At 38.4% G+C, this 21,475-nt stretch overlaps 1 protein-coding gene and 1 long non-coding RNA gene across 2 annotated transcripts in view; one reads left to right on the top strand and one right to left on the bottom strand.

Annotated features, from left to right (window-relative positions):
• LOC124296964 (uncharacterized) overlaps nucleotides 1-21,475 on the bottom strand; it is a 181,690-nt gene that overhangs the window by 37,918 nt on the left and 122,297 nt on the right. Inside the window, exon 4 of the long non-coding RNA XR_006906485.1 lies at nucleotides 11,485-11,491. This is a non-coding gene — a long non-coding RNA (uncharacterized LOC124296964). The remainder of the gene's footprint in view (nucleotides 1-11,484; nucleotides 11,492-21,475) is intronic.
• Nucleotides 1,542-21,363, top strand: LOC124296953 (ATP-binding cassette subfamily G member 4-like). Its single transcript, XM_046747438.1, has 11 exons — nucleotides 1,542-1,852; nucleotides 2,089-2,437; nucleotides 8,062-8,179; nucleotides 12,007-12,190; nucleotides 13,023-13,168; nucleotides 13,256-13,494; nucleotides 14,146-14,447; nucleotides 15,601-15,769; nucleotides 15,927-16,183; nucleotides 17,212-17,366; nucleotides 17,459-21,363. Exons 2-11 carry the CDS (start codon nucleotides 2,242-2,244, stop codon nucleotides 17,646-17,648), a joined length of 1,956 nt encoding a protein of 651 aa, XP_046603394.1. The 5' UTR covers nucleotides 1,542-1,852; nucleotides 2,089-2,241; the 3' UTR covers nucleotides 17,649-21,363.

Genomic DNA, 21,475 nt, shown 5'->3' with positions numbered 1-21,475 from the left:
ACGATACGTCGAGAAAATCGTCTTCACTGTAAGATAATTTGTTCCATTCTTTGTAGTGCACGGTGATTAGTTTAAAAGTATTAATACCTGCAGATTGTAGATACGTAATTTTGCAAAAGTTTTCTGAAAGACGTATCTCTTTTTATTACTTTGTAGTTCACTTACTCGACAGCCAACTGCCGATGAGAAAACCGCGGAATTCAGTTGGCTGCGGTTAGCAAGAGATTTTAATTTAATATTATAATTCTTCATCTCGGTTGGTAAAATGTTTTTCATTATAATACAAATGTCTCGATTTTTTTCGGTATCAAATTTAATTTATATCACTTCATGATACGTGTAGGGAGCATTTAGTAAAGTAGTATGCTCATCGGTCATCAAAGATTGAAAAAATCGCTTGGTGTTCACAGCATGTAGCAATCAGTTATCAAAATTCGGCTGCGTTATCGTTTCGTCGTATTTCAGAATGCCATCATCCGTCAGAGATGTCTGTAGCATGTGAGAAAATACCGTCTTGTGTATCGAAACTCGCGCTGTAAAATGATCAGCTTGAAAAAGTGGCTCAAATGAAATGTCGCATCGATATTAAAGTCGTTCTCCAGACATCGGGCAATGTTCTCCGTTCTTTGAAGTATTGGAATCTATATTTCCAATATCTTCGTACGATGAATCGAACAAAGACGCGTAGCATTCGTTTGCTGTTCTATTTTATGTCGCCGCGTACAAAAGAGAACAACAATTTATGAATATCGCATAAGGTAAATGCTTTTCCGATGAATTTTTATGAAGACTGTAGAAATTAGTAGGTTTTATTAATAACAATGGCAATTGTAGCAACAAAATAGGTTACGCTTGGTGCAGCCGCACCGTAGACAAGCCATGGGTACAGAAATAGTCAACGACAGCAGCGGCATTCCCTTACCATACCAGCAAACATCACTTCGAAATCACAAGTGTGTGTTAAGCGATTGCTTGAATACCGATGCGCAGGTTGCCTCGACACACGTGGCATTCAACGCAATATAGCAAAGCAGACACTATGCTGCAGAAATGCCTTGTGATTCACGATTCACAACTCAAGGATCGTCGTGACTCGGAACAGCTGCTCCGAAATGTTATCCAGCACGTGGGATGCACGGGAACCACATGATGGAATCTAAAAATTAGTGTTTCGTAAGACTATCCAAAGTCAGTTCCTCAGCTAACTCTGATGTTTTATCGACTTATACCGTGATCCAAACGACAGACAAACTTCCTCGGACATGGAGGGTGTTCTTTGTCCCCTGAACATTGCTCACGGTTTGTTATGGAATTCTAACAAGCCTCTGGTAACGTTACCACCAGGATCGTCACTCTTCAAGATACAGTCCTTTGATTGCGTAAGCGTCAGATTTGTGTAAATTGAGAATTGTACTTTTCCAAACCAGTTTGTCTTAAGTGTCTGTGAAACATTAAAAAACGTTCAACCGGTTGGGGCATAAGAGTGGCCCAATGGACAAAGCGCACCTCGATTACATTCGTTATGCGCATAGGTTTAGACGCAATTATATCTCGATGAGGATCGTTGACCTACCTAACAGTTGTCGCTTCTAGACTCGTATGTGGTCCGTATCGACACATGCCAAGGTGCAGAAGCGGACATACGTGCGTAGATTACGGGACACGTGCATGATACCACCGATTTAATATCACTCACACGGGCGTCTATTATGATTATCAGTGAAGTGGGAAGAAATGCCAGCCTCACTAACTGCAGTCAGTCAGTTAAGCCGCGCTCACGGTCGCGATCAGACGCGGCAGTGCTGCGAAGGAGGGACGGAGGCTTCTAAAAAACATCAGAGATCTCTTGACAGTATCGCCTCTCCCCTGCTTGAGATCACTTTTGTACTTAAGCACACGCCGCTTGGCTGTGATAACGGCTCGTACTTTTGACCCTGACACATCGGGCAGGCCTGAAACCGTCTCGTTCCTAAAAAAACGTCTATGAGAATCCTCTTTCTTTGTGCTTCACTTTGGCCGTAATCGAGTGCTCGTTATGATCGTGGCTAGTATTAAGGTGAAATTGTGATCATTTTCTTTGTCTTCGAGGTATCTGAATCGTTTCTTCCACGCTCTATGGTGGGAAAATGCTTTCTAACTTGTTCGAGTGAAGCGATGCTGTATCTGGACGCTGTGTCGAGGCGAGCGCATGCCTGCGGTGCAGCACGCTGAGATTAAACACGTGTTCGTCGGGGTTAAAAAATGACGCAGAACGATTTCAAGAAACTATCCGAAGCCGTCGGGGGCCTCCGAAGACCAGCTGATTTGCGGCTCGACCTTAACATCAAGCCGAAAAATTCCAGTTCGGAGAGCCCAACGTCCCCAAGGATCAGCAGGTCCATAGACCTAGGATTCACCGACGTCTCCTACGCCGTCAGAACCGGTATTCTTAACAGAGGTACAATCGTCACCCTTAACCCATGTGCCATACCCAACTACCTGTTATATAAGCACCCCCTTTCAGGGCAGATCAACTCTACTTTAAATTCCATTCTGGAATTATCTGTAACGATTCCAAACTTCTTCGTCTTCGTCCATAAGTTTCTAGTCCCACTGATTCATGGTCACTTGAATTGATTTTTAACCACTTTCGAAGCGTCTCTCTTCTTTGTTACTATCAAAAAATTCTGTCCAATTTGCTTAGTTTCGTGTTCCAATTTGTACAAGCTTATCTCGTACTGTTTAAACAGTCGAACAAACATGGAAGTTAGCAGTTCAGCTATCGCCCGGGATCCGGAAATTTGACAACAAATAGACGAGGCTATCGTCTGTACTAATAAATCAAGTCTGGGCATATAAGTTTATGTTTGACTTGACTAGACACTTGTTTGCTTTTGAACATTGGGTCAAACGGCTGAGCAAACCTTGATCACAATCCAGCAAGTGGGGTGCACAAGTTTTAGGTTCATTAGGGGTTGCTCAGGCCAAGAACTGAAGTGTTATATTGACACGCGAAAATGTCAACGTATTTAGTGAAAAATATCGTACTCTCTAAGTTGGATCTAGAGCGTGTATCAAGTTGTGGTAGACACTTATCGCTTTGTACAGACCATTTTTTCGACCATACGAAGTCATATCCAGCTTTCACCAATTTCTTCATCCGGTAAATTAATTTGTGTTTTAGTTTTACGCGACCTCCTATTATAGCTCATATCTTGAATATATACATATATATATATATATATATATATATATATATATATATAATATTTTTTATTTGCGTTGAGGTTAAGTATATGAAACTCTAATTAGATGATTATTTTTATCAAGAATGTCTGCGCGGTGAGGAAAACGGACAGAGTTTTTTTCATGCTGAGTCAATCTCTGGCTCGATCGTTATTCTTTTCCTCAACTTGAAAAGACATCTGATCATTGTTGCTTTTTCAAGTTTGGACAATGCATGACTTTGAAGAATTACAATACCGAAGATTAAAAGATCGCAGAAATTGTTCACACTCGAAAATACTTGCCTGCAGATTATAGGAGAAAATATGTAATTTGTTTGTTTTAAAAATGAATAAAAACCGTTTCGTTATCTTGACGCAGATGTTTCGGTAATAGCGATCGGTGATACATGTTTTTGTAACCAGTAAAAGAAACTTTATTTCTCTACGAATAAATTGAACCTGTTTGGCTTTTATGCTAATTACCGTGATTGGAATACGAGACTTGGCCTCCGTTCGCTAAATATAGCCAAAAATTTTCTCAACACCGACTACTTTCGGCAACATTTTAACCGTATTAACGGTTGACTAAATTTTAAGTAATCTTAAAGTTGCAAAATAACGATTTTTTCCGAAGATTCATCATCACCATAACGTTAGGAACTTCAGCCTGATGCATATTTGGGGAAGATTTTTATTGAATGTCAGGGTTACCGATTACATCTAGTCTCAAGTCTGCAATAAATAACCTCGACGTTCAAGAACCGTGCAAACCGTACTGTGGTATATATTGTAAATAAATTGCCGAATCTGCAGTTTTATACTCAATCACTTTGCCACCGAATAACTTTTCACGCATCATTACTGAAACGATTAATTCTATTAATAAAAGTTCGTCATCGAAATGGCAAGTGAAATTCGTCGAAATCTGTGATGAAACTGCAATAATATAGCTATGAGAATTATTTCAAGCTAGTAGCACGTTTTGCATCGAATGACTTTCAAATATGTTGTTACACTTTTGATAAGATTTAAATTAAGATATACCATATCCATATGATATGAAAATTGAGAAAAATAAGAAATCCGGTTTTAGGCAAAATCTCAGTCAAGATCTTCGGTGCTTTGTATCAAAGCGTTTCTTTTTCTTTCTTGGTTTTGCTAGTCATTAGCTATCTGTCTCATCTAACGCCCGTTAGACAAGTCGCTGTTTTTTCTTTATTCTAGGAATACTTTTTGTACAAAACTTGATATTATGTTTGCTTGGTTGGGGGTACATTTCAACTCTATGTGTAAGGATGCCAACCATGACCCTGTCCAGGCCTCAAGTGGCATGCCTGACAAGGCCACCCAGTCTGGCAAGCCTCACTGGGTCATTAGATGGTGGCTTGAACAGGTATTACTGATTTATCGGCACCAGGAAATCATTTGAAAAATAGCTCGTAGCACTGACCCTTGTTTCGTAAGACTATAAAATCAAACATCAGCGGATACCATCGAACCACGTTTTACGTAACCGAGGTAAAGTCAATGCTCCGAAAGTCGATACTCCTTGTGAATTTTTTTACGATATAATCGTGCATTGACTGTACATCGGGTGTTTAACCGTAATCACTGACATGGGGTACAGTTGACCACAGAATGGATTTACACGTACAATTTCAAAGTCAGCGTGCTTGAATCAGGGTTGTTTGTGGGAGTAAAATGAAGAATGATTGAAAAAACTTTGGGTTTTCGGAGACTTGCATATCGTTTTACTTCTTTTACTTCAAGAATTTCTCTCACATCCTCCATCGTTTTTTGTCAAGACTAAGCTTGGAGTCTATTTCTGAATTCTTACATTTTGTCTCAGAATTTTGTTCAAGTCGTAACTGTGCATAACGTAATGTTGTGTACAGTAATAACGTTCCAAAGTTGGTCGGGGTTTGAGTAACCCCGTGTAAGTAATGTGGATGTTTCCATAGGTGGAAGTAACTAGGGTCAATATGTTTGAGCTCTGTTTAAAAATATAAAAATACAAAGTACTGAAATTAACGATAAGAAAAAGTTTGGATATCGATACTTATTTCACACCGCTTCGAAATGGTCCCAAAATCTAGTAAATTCGTTCGATTTCACCGGACGATGGCTCATTTTGTTCGGAAGACTTGGTTCTACAAAGTTACTAAAACAGATTTTCTTTCCTTTCAATAGGCAATTCAATATTTTCATTTGTTGACCATATTCCTTGTCGATTCAATGTTGTAAAATTAAATATTCGACAATGTCAAATTCACTGTAAAAAGTGTTTCAGTGTATTTTTAGGAAATAGCCTTTCGAATAAAATGAGCCATTGTAAAGTGACATAGAACCAACCGACTAGATTTTCAAGCATTTTAGAGCGATTTGAAACGAAGCATTTGAATCTATAACCTTTCGTTTACAATTCAAATATTTTTTGTTCTTATATTTTTGAATAGATTTCCGCGGCCTGCGAATAAAATAATTTGATAAATACTCAATGTACGACTATTTCGTGATAAACTTATTTTAAAATTTACTTTTTGGCCAACCAATTTCTTCAACTCGATGTACTAATTAGGACAGAAAGGCGATTATCTTTCTAGGGTTAAATGTAACTGAACATGCTATTCGATTTGATGTCGAAAAATAATTATCAAACAAGTCTCGTCTTTGTCACGTTCAGCAAATCAAAATCCATACGTGATACTTGGTCTTGGCGTCTTCTTGTTGTTTGCGTAAGCGGCCGACAAAGATAAGAAAAATATTGATAAAAATTTCAAACAATTCCTGACTTATACGATTACGATTAGCTCTATAGATGTTTGGAGGAATAAACGCGTAAACTAATTTAGCTCCATATGCTTAGATATACTTTCTAGCAACAGAGCAAGTGCGATCTTCTGTGTATAATCTCCAGATAATGTGGTATTTCTGCGCAATTATGAGTTACCTTGCACACTTTTGGAGAAAAAGGCGAGGCTTAGAGAAACAACGAACATTAAATATGGATTACGTAACTCAGGGTAGTTCTGTAATTGTTCAATTGCATCATAACTCGTAACTTGCTTTTTCTCAGCCAATCTGATTGTCAGCATGAATCTGCAGATGTTTCAACGCTCGCGTATTTTTATTATCATGAAACACAAGCTCCCGCATCTTTATATCCTTCTTCGTTAGTTTGTAGTTTTTTTTTTGCATAAATGTTGCAGTCCTTCGCCTGGTATCAACAAAAACCGGCGCTTATTGCTAATCAATTCACGTCGAAGTTTATAACTCTTGAAGTGAATAGTCAATTACATCTTATCGAGCGGATGTATTTGTCGACGTATTGGGTTTTAATGTTCATAAAACTCAGACGCAATTAGATTTTGCGTTCAACTTTGTTGACCTAAAGTTTCAACGAATCCACATTTCTATAATCTATGTGAAACGAGCGATTAGTGCTAATTTTTTATATCAAAAGATCAGTGTCGCCTACTGATTTCGCAATGAAATCTCGTCTCACAACTGAATGAATTCGGTTCAGCATATAATGCGGTGACGCATTTTTCAATCGAACAAAGGTTGAACTACTTATTGCGGGACACAGATCAATTCTATCGTTAGTGTGACAAAAAACTGATAAAATAAAACAGTTTTAGTTTTGAGTGTTCTGGAATGCGATTACACGTTGACAACCTTACGTTCAATGAAACGTTAAGTAACAGTCCCACATTTAAGAAAACCGCAATCTCAAGAAACAAATTTCATTATACATTGCACACATAGAAAATATTTCTGTGCGAGTTATCTCACTACCAGACAAATAATCTGACTGACGATAGGTATAATCGCGAGATCATAATTTTTTGTTATCACGCCAATACGAGCGAACTGTTTTATCAGACGGTACATTGACCGGAAGCAGAGCGGCCAAATTAGCACTCTTTTAGAAATGTACCTGAACAGCCATCCATCAGCGATGATTCTTCATTTTCTTTGTCATTATCGTTTATATATCACTATGAATGTATAACGCGTGGCTACAGAACTGGACTATAATTTACGTTCTATTTTTATAATATATCAAGTACGTCGCACTCAGTCACCGTGGATGGCGTTGATATCTGCAGTTGGAGTGCAGGCCGAGGATCCTTTGTTTCATCATGATACAGCGTCGTGTCATTACGCGAGCGATACCCTCTCGACTTGTCAAACATTCTGTACACAATGCGCACGTGCTTTGCGAATCGTCAAAGAAACATTTTAACAAAACTGCGTTGAGAAGAGTATCATTTTTTATAGTCAGTGAAAAGTATGTACTGGTAAAATGGGTAGGGTCACAATAACGGATTGAGTATGGTTGGAATTAAAAGAAAATGCGGTATAAGCAATTGTTTGTAACAATGTAATTATAGTGACAATATTGCATTTTTTTTATTATTGCAATATTAAATCTGTCTGCCTAGTTTACTGTACTTTTTCAGTTGAATAAGGCCGTCGCATCAATTTCTCGTTTGACGAACATAAAATTGTCCTAATAGTTACAAGAATATCTAATACCAGTGACCATGATCAGAAAGAATAGAGTTTTTCGATTACGGCTACAGAACGCAGTTTCGTTTTATAACCAGAAATGTATTGTTCAGTTGTAGTAAAAAATGAAGATAGTCTAGGGCTTTATAGTAATCGTAACTGTAAATTTACCTCAGCGCAATCTTTGGTACCTAATAATAAGTTCTTCCTAACTACAATGCAGCAATAATGACGCTCCACCTGGTTCTCGATTCTCCAGATTAAGAAAATTGACAGTTAGACAAAGAAACACACTCCGAGTGTTCACATTCATGATTGTTTTTATTACTTTATTCCACAGGAAGGCGTGAATTGTTGAAAACCGTCAGCGGAAACTTTAAAGCCGGGGAATTAACAGCAATTATGGGACCTTCGGGTGCTGGCAAATCCACCCTCATGGACGTCCTGGCAGGTTTCACGTGAGTGCCAACCACACAATGCACTTGTAATATCTCTGTCAATCGAGTCCCTTCACTGGTTAATCCGGTACGATTAATAACGCTTTGTGATAGCTTACAATGAAAATGTGAAAATACCTTTGTTACGCTGCGGTATAAAATCGTTGAAATAACAGCGAGTTATTAATTAACTGCGCAATGCAACTGCATTGGTAAACATCTTTGAGAAAATCCTTGACCTCGACATCCTGTTCGCGGTACCCAATTCATTCCATAAAGAGGAATGCGAGAGTATCGTAAATCTTGGTGAAATATTCAGCTTCCATATTTAACGATGCAGTTCTGTTTGAAACGACAACCTGTCGAATCTTCGAAAACACCGTTTCGAAACAGGAATCTTTTGTTAAATTGTCTTTGTCGTTCGTTCAGAGAATTCTCTCTTCGACCCGGTTCGGGATTCGGTCAAGAGCAACTTTCCGGGTGTACCTTCGGGCTCTGAAAATTTTCACGCTCTAACGGAATACCGCGAGTTTCTCTGGTGCAATCGCGAGTTCCTCTTTCGCGGGCACGGGTACCAGGCTCAACGTTCTCTTGAACCTAAGTACGGTTGCACCGCGATTGCACCCGACGCTGATGACGAAGTTGGAGCACCGAGGAAGGCGCCTCGTTTCGGTGCACGTGCACCGAGCGGTATCTAGCATGACAGGGGCGTAACTAGCCCTTTAGGGGCCCCGGAGCAAGACCCCAAATTGGGCGCACTGGGTAAATAACTAGACATATTTTTCTGGAGGCTCTCCTCCCACGCTTCATAAATTTGCACTCAATAAAACAGTAAGGTATTCGATTTGTGCATTATATTCACGGTAAACTAAAATTACCATCTATCCAAAGATATCTTAAATTTTTGACTATACAGTCGATATAACTATTAACAGAGTTCTATTGTTAAACTCGCGCTCGTCTATTGTGCACGAAATGGCTGCCGTTGCTAGGCAACTGACAAATTGCTTTATGACTATACCTACAGCCGATATAACTATTAATAGAGTTACAATATTAAATTCGTGATCGTCTATTGTTCACGAAATGACTGCCGCTTCTAGGCGACTGACAAGTCGTTTAATCGGCTAAAATGACGTGCTGGCATCTGGTGGCAAAATAATGAACTATAACCAAAACTTGCGGAACGCGTCTGAAAATACAGTACGAAAACAAAAGAACGAAACGTCAGAATTAGGAATCGGAATGAAATATGACGAGTTCATTTTTGACCTCCTGTCTTAGGGGCCCCGGGGCATTGCTCCGTTTTTCGCATCCTAGTTTCGCCCCTGTTAAGCGGGTATCCGGAGCCTCAAGGCCGAGTTGTCGACACGTAATGTTGATCGAAAAAAGGCCCCATAGGTCGTTCCGTGCGATTTAATAGGTCTACCTGCACTCGAGGTTCACAGCTGCGCGTGGCTTTCACCTCGGTGCATTTTTATCTTTCGTTTGTTTTACACAAAAATGTCCTCTGTTATGTGCGCTTAATTGTACCGTAGAGCGAGATTACGTGGCGACTGATATATGTTTTCGGTAACAAGTTTAGATTGGATGTAATATTTCGTGTTCGATATCGATTTGGACACCGGTGATTTTCTCGATTTTTTCCGTCTTCGAGACGTAAGTGCATAATCGATGTGTCGTTGGGCTTGTTCTTATTTCAGCCAGTGGTAATTCAATCGTAATTTGTTCCAATAACAGCGTAATTGTATAAATGGCTTGTCATTAATTGTATACACGCCAGTCGTGAATGACGAGTTTTGGATTGAAAACAAGCCGTCCTTAAAAAATTTCTGGCTGGCGTTGCGAAATTTGCATAAATGGTTGGTACGCTTGGTTCATTGCTATCGTCTTGCACATTTGGCCATTTTGTGAATACATTATTTTGAACATTTCGGGCTGGAATTAAAGACCCGTTTGTGGCAAGGACACATAATTCTCGATTTGTGATTATTCGATTTATCGTCAGATACGAAAGCACGTTGCTCTGCATGTCCAGGTATCAAGATTAAAAAATACGAGAAACTTGTCAAGTGTCGAAGACAAGATTCCTGAATATCCTAGAATGCATTATGAAATTAGATGTCTTAGGTCTGCATTTTTTCGTAGTTAAACGAACAGTTTTCGGCTCGTCCAATATTTTTCATGGTCCCGCGATCCTTATTATGGTAAGAATGTGCCAATTCTGCAAATATCCCGGAATACTCGATACTTTGCAATTTTTTGTTCTCTGATAGAAATCTACTGTTGAAAACGAAAATAGTTTTGGTGGTTAAAGAAATAGTGTTACGTGTTCGTAGTTTCTTACACTAAATTTACTGTCATTCCGCTCATTATATAAACATTGTGTGTAGTACCCACAGCTGTGTGTTTCTCTGGCCGTTGGTGGTTTTGCCATCTTCTTTGTGTGGGAATTCGTCAGTATACGCTGAAAATCATAAAATCAATTTTTCTCGTACAACGTTAATAAGTAATTGACAATAAATGAAATCGTAAAAATTTTCGCCGCAATGACCACTGCGGTTAAAAGCATAAGTATCTGGTCAATAGTGTTCGTGTAGCTCGAGATAAATTCAATTAGTGTAAATGTAATTCGTAATTTTGCTGATACTAGCATCCGGACTTTGGTTTGCGGTTAGTAAGACTTGGGCTGCTGATATAATATCACGTTTCGGACGCACGCAACTGTACTCACGAGAAATGTTTAGTATTGTATTTGTTCCATACAATCGGACAGGAAGTGTAATTCTACGTATTTGCTCCTCAGAGTTGCTTTAGTATTCGTTTGAAACGAGTCTTCTCACGAAATCCTACTGCTGGCAAAGATTCTTACACACTACTTGTAATCGTTGCTCAGAATGTCTCTTTACACGCGTGACGAGTAGTTCGTGCCATAATATAAAGACATTTGGGAGTTTGATCAAGTAGTTTTACACCTACTCCGGGATAGTTACACTTCGATCTTCAATCCTTGCAAAAATGTTATTCGAAATTGAAAGAAGATATTTTGTAACGATATCGATCATAACAGATTAGAATTGGTTATGAATGAAAGAACTAATTGTCCAGCCTTCTCATCAGAATATCGCCCTTAACAAAGATCAATGAAATACATCATTTTCAAATTAATCGATTAATCGGTATTTTTTGGGTCAATCGATTTCGCCATTAATCGCTTCAATCGGCTGTTTTGAGTAGTTCGTATTTCCGATTGACTGTTTTTCCAATCAATCGCTCAATCGGCCCTTTCAATTAATCGGGATCTACGATTAATCGATTAATCGCACATCCCTACTTTTGACAAAAATTTAATAAACGTAGACCTCGCAGGCTTATACACCAGAAATTGCATTGCATGGACTACTATTCGTGGTTTATACAAAATTGTTTTAATTTACCGAGTCAATAGCAGTTAAAGGATAGAAGACCATGCAATTGCAGTATTTTTAATTATTCACTAGCAGCAGCCTGTCGATTCATATCTCTGTGAATCACTGATTGCATGTGGAAAAAGAATTAGACATCTGCTAGAACATAATCAGAAAAGAACTTCTGTAGATTGAGCTTGTTGAGAGTAAAACGAAAATAAGAAAAAATTGCACCATACATAATTTTTTCTTACTAGAATATTTAATTAAACGTTCCACACTGCAATTGTCCAAATGCAATCGAAACTCCCGCGGCAATTGCATAAAACGGCTGTTTCTGTTCATCGCTGAGTCTTTGTCAGTCCATTTCCAAGTGACAACACGCTTTTAGCTGCACTTCACAAATTCGAAAATGTGCAATTAATGGTTTATGAATTTCAGGACGTCCGCAGTCACGGGACAAGTGACGGTGAATGGCCAGCCAAGGAACTTGGCTACCTTCCGGAGAGCTTCCGCTTACATAATGCAGGAGGACAACATTCAGCCCTTGCTCACCGCCGAAGAGGCGATGCATGTTGCTGCCGAACTCAAGCTCAACCTTTGCAAGCAGGACAAAACCAGGAGGGTAAGTTTCAAAAGAAGAAAGTACCCGAGGGGAACCACACTAGTTTGATTTGTTGTGTCACATAAACATATTGTGCTCATCGGCCATTTCAGGGATAAAAAACCAATCGTGATATTTACTTTAAAAACTTTATTTCTGGAGAATTGCTCAGCAATCTCGTTAAAGTTTTTGTTCCAACTAATTAGACATCATATAATATTAACAAAGGATAATACGCGCAATGGTTTTATCCTCGTGGTTTGCAGGAAGGTTTCTACTTTGTTGGGTCGAAAAATGTTTAGCCAAATTGGCACGGAAAAAAGACGTTGCTAGTGGTTTTTGGGTGTACCTAATACAAGACGTCACAGAAAGAAGGAAATCGATAGGTCACATTTCGGGTACTTTCCTTGTAAGCGTAAACATTTGCTTCACATGCGGAGACCAATGGAATCGATCGCCAAAATATCTTTGAAAAGTACTTCTAAATTGGAAAAACGCATTTTTAGTGCTATCTAAATGCCAAGAGTACAATTTTGAGACAGTGACAAACATTGATGGGCTGTAATTGAAATGAAATTGTAGTAGGATCAAACTGCGAGATTCTGTGTAGGGCAACGTCCGTCTAATCAGCTACTTCCGTCCCCAATTATCGCATCAATGTCATTACCTATCGTTGTGTAGCATTGCCATTGCGTATAACAATGGCTCCGGCGACTAGGCTTCACACTAGTAGATAAGAAATATCGAGTTAATAAGAGAGCTCTAGACATCTTTCAATTTGCTCACGTTCCGCCAAACTACCGATAACGCGTTGAGGTTGAACTCACAATCAGTTCATTTATTTTTCACAAAGGTGGAAAAAATTCTGGTGGCGTTGGGACTCGACGAAGCAAGACATGTCCTGTCAGGTCGCCTGAGCGGCGGTCAGAGAAAAAGGCTTGCAATCGCTCTGGAACTGATCAGCAATCCTCCAGTGATGTTCTTCGACGAGCCCACGAGGTGACTTTCACCAGATATTGGTTTTAACGTGATCGGAGAATTTTAACGCGTGAGCCATCTGACATCGGATGTTCTTCACTATTACAGCGGATTAGACAGCGTCACATCTAAGCAATGCATTGGTCTTTTGAAAGCCTTGGCAAGGGAAGGTCGAACGGTAATTTGCACCATTCATCAACCGAGTGCACTTCTCTTCGACATGATCGATCATCTTTACGTTGTCGCCCAAGGCTATTGCCTATACACTGGAGGAACGAGCAACATGGTATCCTACCTGGCAGAACAAGGCCTTTGTTGTCCCGAATATCACAATCCAGCTGATTTTAGTGAGTAAAGTCTGAAGTATTTCTTGATACTCTTTGCGATACGTTATGTACATGGTCGTCCCGCTACTTTCAATGGTTGAAAAATAACTGCATGAGAGAAAGACTGTCAACTTTCGGAGACCTTGCGCTTAACGCGATACCTTACGAATGAGTCCTTCTTGACTGATGTCAATCATCAGAAGGAATGGTAAAACATCGCAGGCTTAAGTGATCGACTGCGCATGTGTTAAATAATTGAATTGTATTGGTCGGCAATATCGTACTCTGGCAATATTTTCCTTTACGAGACAAGGGTGCCAACTTAAACGAAACGCGACACTAGATGTCAAACTCTCCCGCATCAAGCGGTAAATTAAAATTATACCGTTACGTTGACTCTCAGGAGTCATCAGTTACCTACAAGTTGCTTGATAATGAAAGTTTTCCATGCTTCCACAAAAATTCTCTTTACCTAAATGATCCCCATAAGTCACGTTGGACAAATAAAGCTTGATGCGGTCGGTTGGCATGAAAAGACGTCACATCTTGCGCATACACAACCGGATTGCCAAGTTTCGCCATTTTCTATCGGTATAACCTATTTTGAAAAAAAATTGATACTTGATAAACATCTTGAAACTTATCGGGTTAATTTTGTTTATCTTCAATCAGTCCTAGAAGTCAGTGCTGGTGATTATGGAAATTTCGTGCCGCTGCTGTCCAGAGGAATTAAAAATGGAAGCAGCAATAAATGGAGATCCCCAGCTATCGGCGGTCTTTCGAAAATTGAAGAAATGATTGCCTCCGGTCTTACGACGCCGGTTCGCGCGCCCAGGCTACCTCCCACTCCTATCCTCCACATGGACAAACCGGAGAAGGACTATCATCAAATTACCGGAGAGTATGTAACCAGTTTTTGGAAGCAATTGTACGTCCTTCTCAAGAGAAACGTCATCAGGCTCTCCAGAGACAAGGTATTCAATGTATAACGCTCGATTACGTAAAAATAACATCCTACGAGATACCAACTAGAACGGTCAATATTGTCAAGTCAGTGTTACAACCTTTCACAGATAACAGTTGTCAATCAATCAAGTCGCAAAAAATTATCATGACTACTCTCTAATTAGTATGAATATATGATAGGAATCTAACTATAGAGCCTATTTGTCGTAAAGTTTTTTAGAATTTATTTCGCCTCCTTATTTGTTCAACTGAGAAGGGTACGAGCTACGATTTCTTTCAAATCCTTATCAATTCAAGGTTGAAAAATAAAACGATAATTGAATTTTAGTGCTTTTCAGTGAGTGTTATGTGAGGTGAACTCGGCAATTGATTAAATCGTTTAAGTCTGATTTTTTTCATAATTTTAAATTCAATTAGATATAAATATCAGTATCACGTGATCTGCCAAAGCCGCAACCTAGTCAGAATAAATTTGGGTTGAAAATTAATCGTCTGAATGGAACTCATTTTCATCGCCATTAACGATTAAACTGAGTAGGAATCGAGGGGTCAATGGCATATTATAAAATCAAGCGATTTTTACTTTCCGCCCGAATTTATCATTATATAATCGACAGATATTTTTCCATCGTCTTTGTATCTTCTCGTCACAAATTTTCCAACGCGTATCCTATCGAGCATTCAGTTCGAATTAAACGTCAATTTGTAGATACAAATATGACACGTGACCATCTGCTCTAGTCTCTCTGTGAGATCGTATACTACGACAGTTATTAAGAGTCTTAATGAAGACTTGCCGGTTATCTGATAATGAATTCGGCGAATTTAGCCGAGTGATCAAAACATCTGTTTAAATTACAGTGATAACTATGAATAGGCGTTGTGATAAACTTATTGTTGCTCAATCGACGGGAGATTAAGAATTTTTATTCTAATCAGTTTTCGATTTGAAGAGAGACTCCAAGAGGGGCTGATAACGAACTAAATTGCTGCTCTACCCTGCTTGTCAGAATTGATGTTCGTTGAACAACATTCTTTCGATACTGATCTGGTAGCGATAGCGCGAAAATATACTGAACTATTTTGAATGTATTTATGATGCCACTTATTGAATGTCTCCACCATGATTTCGTGGAACATTGATGAAAACCTATTCCTCAGTTTCTGACGTTCACGCGGATATCTATGCATCTATTGATAGCACTTCTCGTTGGCACCCTCTATTATCAAATTGGCCAGGACGCAGCCTATGTGTTCGACAACTTCAATCTGCTTTTCTTCAGCATCATGTTCCTCATGTTCAGTGCGTTCAACTCAACAATTATCACATGTGAGTCTGATCCAAAATTTGAAAGAAATACAAAATATGTTTCCGAACCGTATCCATCAGTTCCGTGCTGAAAGGTTTCATAACGCGCCGTTCATTGGGTTCGATAATTCTTTAGAGTTGTTTTGCGGTTCGCTGCTAACTATTATTATGTTTACAGTCCCATCAGAACTTCCAATCGTGATGAGGGAACACTTCAACAGATGGTACAAGCTCCGGTCCTTCTATTTAGCGAACAAGTTGGCTGACTTTCCAGTACAAATCGTTGCTGCATCAACGTTTACGCTGGTAGTTTTTTTCATGAGTGGCCAACTACCCGAAATCCGAAGATTGTTACTGTACGTAACGATGTGCATCGTCGTTAGTTTTGTCGCACAAACCGTTGGGCTGATACTCGGCATAGGGATGGATATTCGCGTAAGTGTTTTCCCCCAATTCTTTAATTGTTTCGTTATTACCTCGTTTGAGAATAAATCAAAGTTTGCACATCCGAGAGAAAACGCTTGACGAGTGTCTGTGGGGAGCATTTCGTGGACGTGAAAATTCTACTAGACGAACCTAACGATGCAGCTGCTAGTGAAAGCGGACTTGAAATATTACGTTCTTATAAACTTTTTATGTTATGCCACTGCCTACCATTTCTATATATATTACACGCATGCCAAACCGGCTTAGCTATTTACATTCGTTCAAAGGAGTATGCATACGATACCGGTAGGCGGCTGAAGAATTGGGTAAGTTTTGGAAATTTATATCACGACAGCCAGTAACTTAATTCAGCAAAAAGTTAGTTGGAATTCCTTGGAACCACTATTATTAACAATAACGTCAATCAATTCACTCTGTGAAATGTTTTACGGTGTTCTTAATATTTCAAGAACGGTTCACCCGATTTTCCTCACATTTGGCTACGGTATTCCTGAAAAGGTTATCCGCTTTGCCATGATGCAACTTTTTTTAACTCTTGTATGTTCACTATTTATTACATAAGCGAGCTGCGCAAAATCAAATTTCAACCTCAAACTCTCGCTGTTTGAGAAAAAAAAAGAAACAAAATCAGATTGTGACAAAGAGAATTAACTATCCAAGAATACTTACTGTCTTCAAAGTTCAAGAAAATCGGTTGGATATTTTTGAGATATCGTAGTGACCGTAAAAGATGTCATAGAGGAAAATGATTGACGTTGCTGTCAATAACAATATTTCTTATAAATTGATTTCAATAAAAAAATACATAAGGCAAGCCCAATACACATATTTTTGAATAAAACGAACCCCGATAAAATTTAATAATCGATTTTCGAGTTACAAATTCCCACGATTTACCCGATTTTCAACCTTCTTCTTGTATATACCTCCTTAACAATCATTGCCGCATTCATAATCGCAAAGTGCGGATACTGAATTTCAGGCTACCAACATCTGTATGTTGAAATTGATTTCAGAACGGTGTGATTTTCGGCCCACTGGTGATATTGCCTTTCATGATATTCAGTGGATTCTTTGTTCACATCAATGACGCTCATCCCTACATGCAGTGGCTCTTTCACATCTCTTTCCTTAAATATGGCTTCGAAGGTGTCATGGTTGCAATTTATGGGTGAGTAATCGTAAGAAGACATTGCCATTGAATACAAGTTGCGACTTTTGAACAATTTTCACTTTTCTTGTTTCGGTTTCATGTATTTGCAGATACGATCGGCCGAAGTTGGATTGCTCGATAGTCTATTGCCACTACAGATACCCTAGACAGCTTTTGAAGGAGGTCGATATGACCGAGGCCGAATATTGGAGCAGTATTTCCATCCTCATCGGGCTTTACTTTGCCCTTGAAGTAATAGCGTACATAGCTTTGCGAATTAGGCTAAAGCACCGACGGTGATTACGGACTATATTCAGGATAAAAACATACGTCGTGAATTGGGACCAAGTCTAAAAGTCAAGATTTACTCTTGTCTGATCTCTATCGCATAGCTGGAAAGTTATCAAGTACCCGATTGTAGTATTCATGGTTGGGAAATTTTCTAATATGCGAAAATATGTTTCATAGACAAAATGTAGAAAGGTCGACGTATGGCAGGTTAAAATATAGAACAGTCGGAATTAATAAGAACATAGCAGGGCAGAACATAGATTCGTCAGTATTCTATATTGTGAATCTTACATTTTCAGATGTTTCGACATTGTACCCCCTACACGGTGAACGAAGCGAAATTTTTTTCACCTTTACACTTTAAATTTACTTATAGCTAAAGTTGCCTTCTTCGCAGCATTTATGCTTATAAAATTAACCCTAGAACGGTAACGTTATTTTTCTTTTTTTTTTTTTTTCTTTGTCTATTTCAGTAACGGAGGGTGAAAAAACGCCCCAATCTTGTAAATTCCATCCCTCGGATACGTCGTATCGTTAAGGACCCTACGAGGTCTCATTTACTTCGTTTTTTTAATAAAGCTTACGTAAGTTCCAAAAAAGTGGTCAAAAATTGATGAGCCTCGAAACAAAAATGTAAGTTGTTCTTTAGCGATGGGAAATTTCAACTCGTGTAGAATGTTTTTTCACCCCCCGTTAGCGTTCTAGGGTTATCAACTTCGACTTGCGATTTTATTTGCATCCTAGCAGTATTTGTAGTATGAATCGAAAGAACGTTTATTTGAAAAGGTCGAATTGGTGTTTCGTAAAACGACGTATCATATCGATTCTGTGTACTGATATACCTCTTTTACGAAGTACGTAAACGTAGTCAAGAATGTAGGCATAAATGTACGATTGGCGCATTTGTACGTAAATATACACCATGTGTTCGATCGTTAGCAGTTCGAGTTAACGATGTTACGAGATACAAGAATCTTTGTTCGGCTGGATTATTTTCGGGCCATCCTTATTTTCGTGTGCAATTTTCGGAGCCAAATGATCAAGAAATATTTGCGCATACAACGTATGCTATATTTTTTTACTCTGTATAGTTTTTTGGTTTTTTCTTTTTATACTCTAATTTCTCTTCTTTTATCTCGCACGCAATCAGCACGCCGGAAAACTGTCAGGCCAACAAGATCTAGTCATTTCGTAAACGTAGAACTAGCTTAGGGGTTAACGCCGCTGTTTTGAATTATTGTCTTAAAAGATACAGTAGACAACTAAATGATGTATACTTTCTGCGTGTACCGCAGGGCATTCAAACTCCAAAAAGCATTTGCTCAACTTTATTTACTTATTACATACGTTGCCATCGTTGAAATATGAATGTACATACGTTTTTGTTTTATAATATACATATAATATACGTTATTACACTATCGTTCTAGGTTAGTTAAAGTATAGTGGCTCTCTCTCTCTCATTTCGGCGTTGGCACGTTTCTTATCAACATAAAACTAGTACCTAATAAATCAATAGAAAGGTAACCCGAAGTCAAGATAATCAATTGTTATCTTTTATACATGTGTAAATACATTAGCACAAGCCACTTGGGTCGAATATATATTAATAATTATTGGCCAGTTATAATGTCGCAGGAAGAATCTGCATTAGTCGTCATTATGAAAATATACCGTGAGTTTTCTTAACAGCGAAACGACCTTGGCGCCTGAGACAGGCAACCGGAGTTACACCTCATGTTCTCTGTCAGTCTAAACATGCGCTGTAACTCCGATTGCCTGCCTCAGGCGCACGCATCCTTTAGCTGTTAGGAAAATGCATAGCGGAGAGCTCACGTTGTCGAAAGATGACTGTATGTACCAGGTTATTTCGTAAAAATGATCTAGAGGCAATTTAATGTAGGCTGAATCCGCTTGCATTTATGCAATTCACGATAGATTTAACCGTTTGATATTTGCTTCATGGTTAATGATTAAAGAGAATGAGAAATCGGCCAATTGCGAGAAATGAACGAATGTCGATCGGTAAATGTACTCGCAGTTGCCGAAATGCAGGCGCGTTTCGTAAAAATACAAACTAAATTGCATAATTGTGGCCGGATTCACCCTGTGATCCATACCCGCAGACAAACTTTAAGTAATTTAAAATGATGAAAGGTTCGTACGTACGTATTATATTATACTTCTCGGGGTGAAAAGTATGTTTGTAGATCCTTTGTGATGTTTAAATGGGGGGGATGTGTATACATTTTCGTACACGGGCATGATTAGCAATTATCGGTAAACGACACGGAGCCAAACTTTTGATTTTTTGCAATTTTGATGTCTTGTAGTATGTACTAGAATGTAAAAATCCTGACAAGTTTCAGAACTCTGAGCTCTCATGATTTAACAACATGACGTTGATCAATATTTTATTGTTAAACAAAGTGATTTTTACATTCTAATTATTATCGTATATTTGTGGAGGAAACAAATATGATCCGAGATTTTTTCAATGTAGACCTATCTGTGCTTTTCACAAAAAAAAAAAAACATATTTTTTTTCGATGTTCTCCAAATTTTATCTCAAATTTGAAATTTTTTATCTAAAAGCTTGCATTCTTCTGCACGGAAAACTTTTTTTTAGGTAGGTGCTGTAAATGCGATCATGGCGTCAGCTAAATAACATATTTTTTGTGTCAGCAAAATATGTTTATTTAATTTGAATTCGCACCGACGTATATTTCTACAGATGTAAATAAAATGGAAATATATAACAAATCACAAATGACTGTAAATAAAAATATTTCGCTGAAACAGAACAATGTTATACTTTAGAAAATAATTATAGCTCCGCTACGATCTCACTTCCAATATCTTTTAATGATTTTTTTTTTCGTTGCTGTGGAAATCAACTTGTTTTTTACGGTTTCTGAGGATTCAGCCTCGACGGATTCTATAATCGGAGAGTTCGGAATCTGCTACATCGAATACACGTTGAATCCTATTTTTTCCAGAGCAATTAAGTTACGATAAAATTTGGAATATGAGAATCAATCTGTTGAAAATTTTTAAAATTGAGCAGCGTGTTTTTTTAATTCTTAAAAAGTGAAATTGAGGTCTAAAACCTTGGAAATTGATACAAGTAACGACAGCTGCCGGTAGTAGACGAGTGTGATAAAAATCATTAGAAATGTTGAAGAACCCTTCAACAAACATGAAACAATCGGTTAGAAGTCTTAAAACACCCATATGTCTTGTACAACTAGGTTTTTCAGCGTGGGGTAATGAGTTACCCCATGTGCCCGCTAAGGGTTAAAACAGTAAGAACTAGAGTTATAAAACTTGCAAGTTTTTTGCACCGTATTGTTAGTACATATAACACGATATCAAGTTAACCGAAAAATTGAAATTTCAGCCTCGGGTTGTTTACAGATACATGGTGATATGGACTATATATGCAAAGCGAAGGCCGTGGGTCAATGTGATTACTTCAAAAGCGAAGTGAAGGGTAAAGTATTATTGGGTATTAAGTATTATTAAGAGATTCTGAGCAAGTACTTCAATGATCGGGTTTAAACTATAGAGTAGTGATTGTTTGAGTAATGATTTGTTGAGTTACGCAGAAAAGAGATCGCGATGAAATGATGGGAAACAAGCAAGATCCTCAATGGTTCAATTTTAACAAAAGAGAAATTTTTGTAAACACTACAAATAAATGTATTTAAGTAGACACGATAAACAGTCTGACTTTTGTCAGATTAAATCCATCGGTAAATATAAGTGAGAAAATGTAAATTTGAACAACTGGTGAATTTGAAAAATTAACGACGGAGCCAGGAATCGAACCTGGA

The sequence above is a fragment of the Neodiprion virginianus genome, chromosome 2, assembly GCF_021901495.1.
Source record: "Neodiprion virginianus isolate iyNeoVirg1 chromosome 2, iyNeoVirg1.1, whole genome shotgun sequence".
NCBI lineage: Eukaryota > Metazoa > Arthropoda > Insecta > Hymenoptera > Diprionidae > Neodiprion > Neodiprion virginianus.
This window is presented reverse-complemented; position numbering and strand designations above follow the sequence as displayed.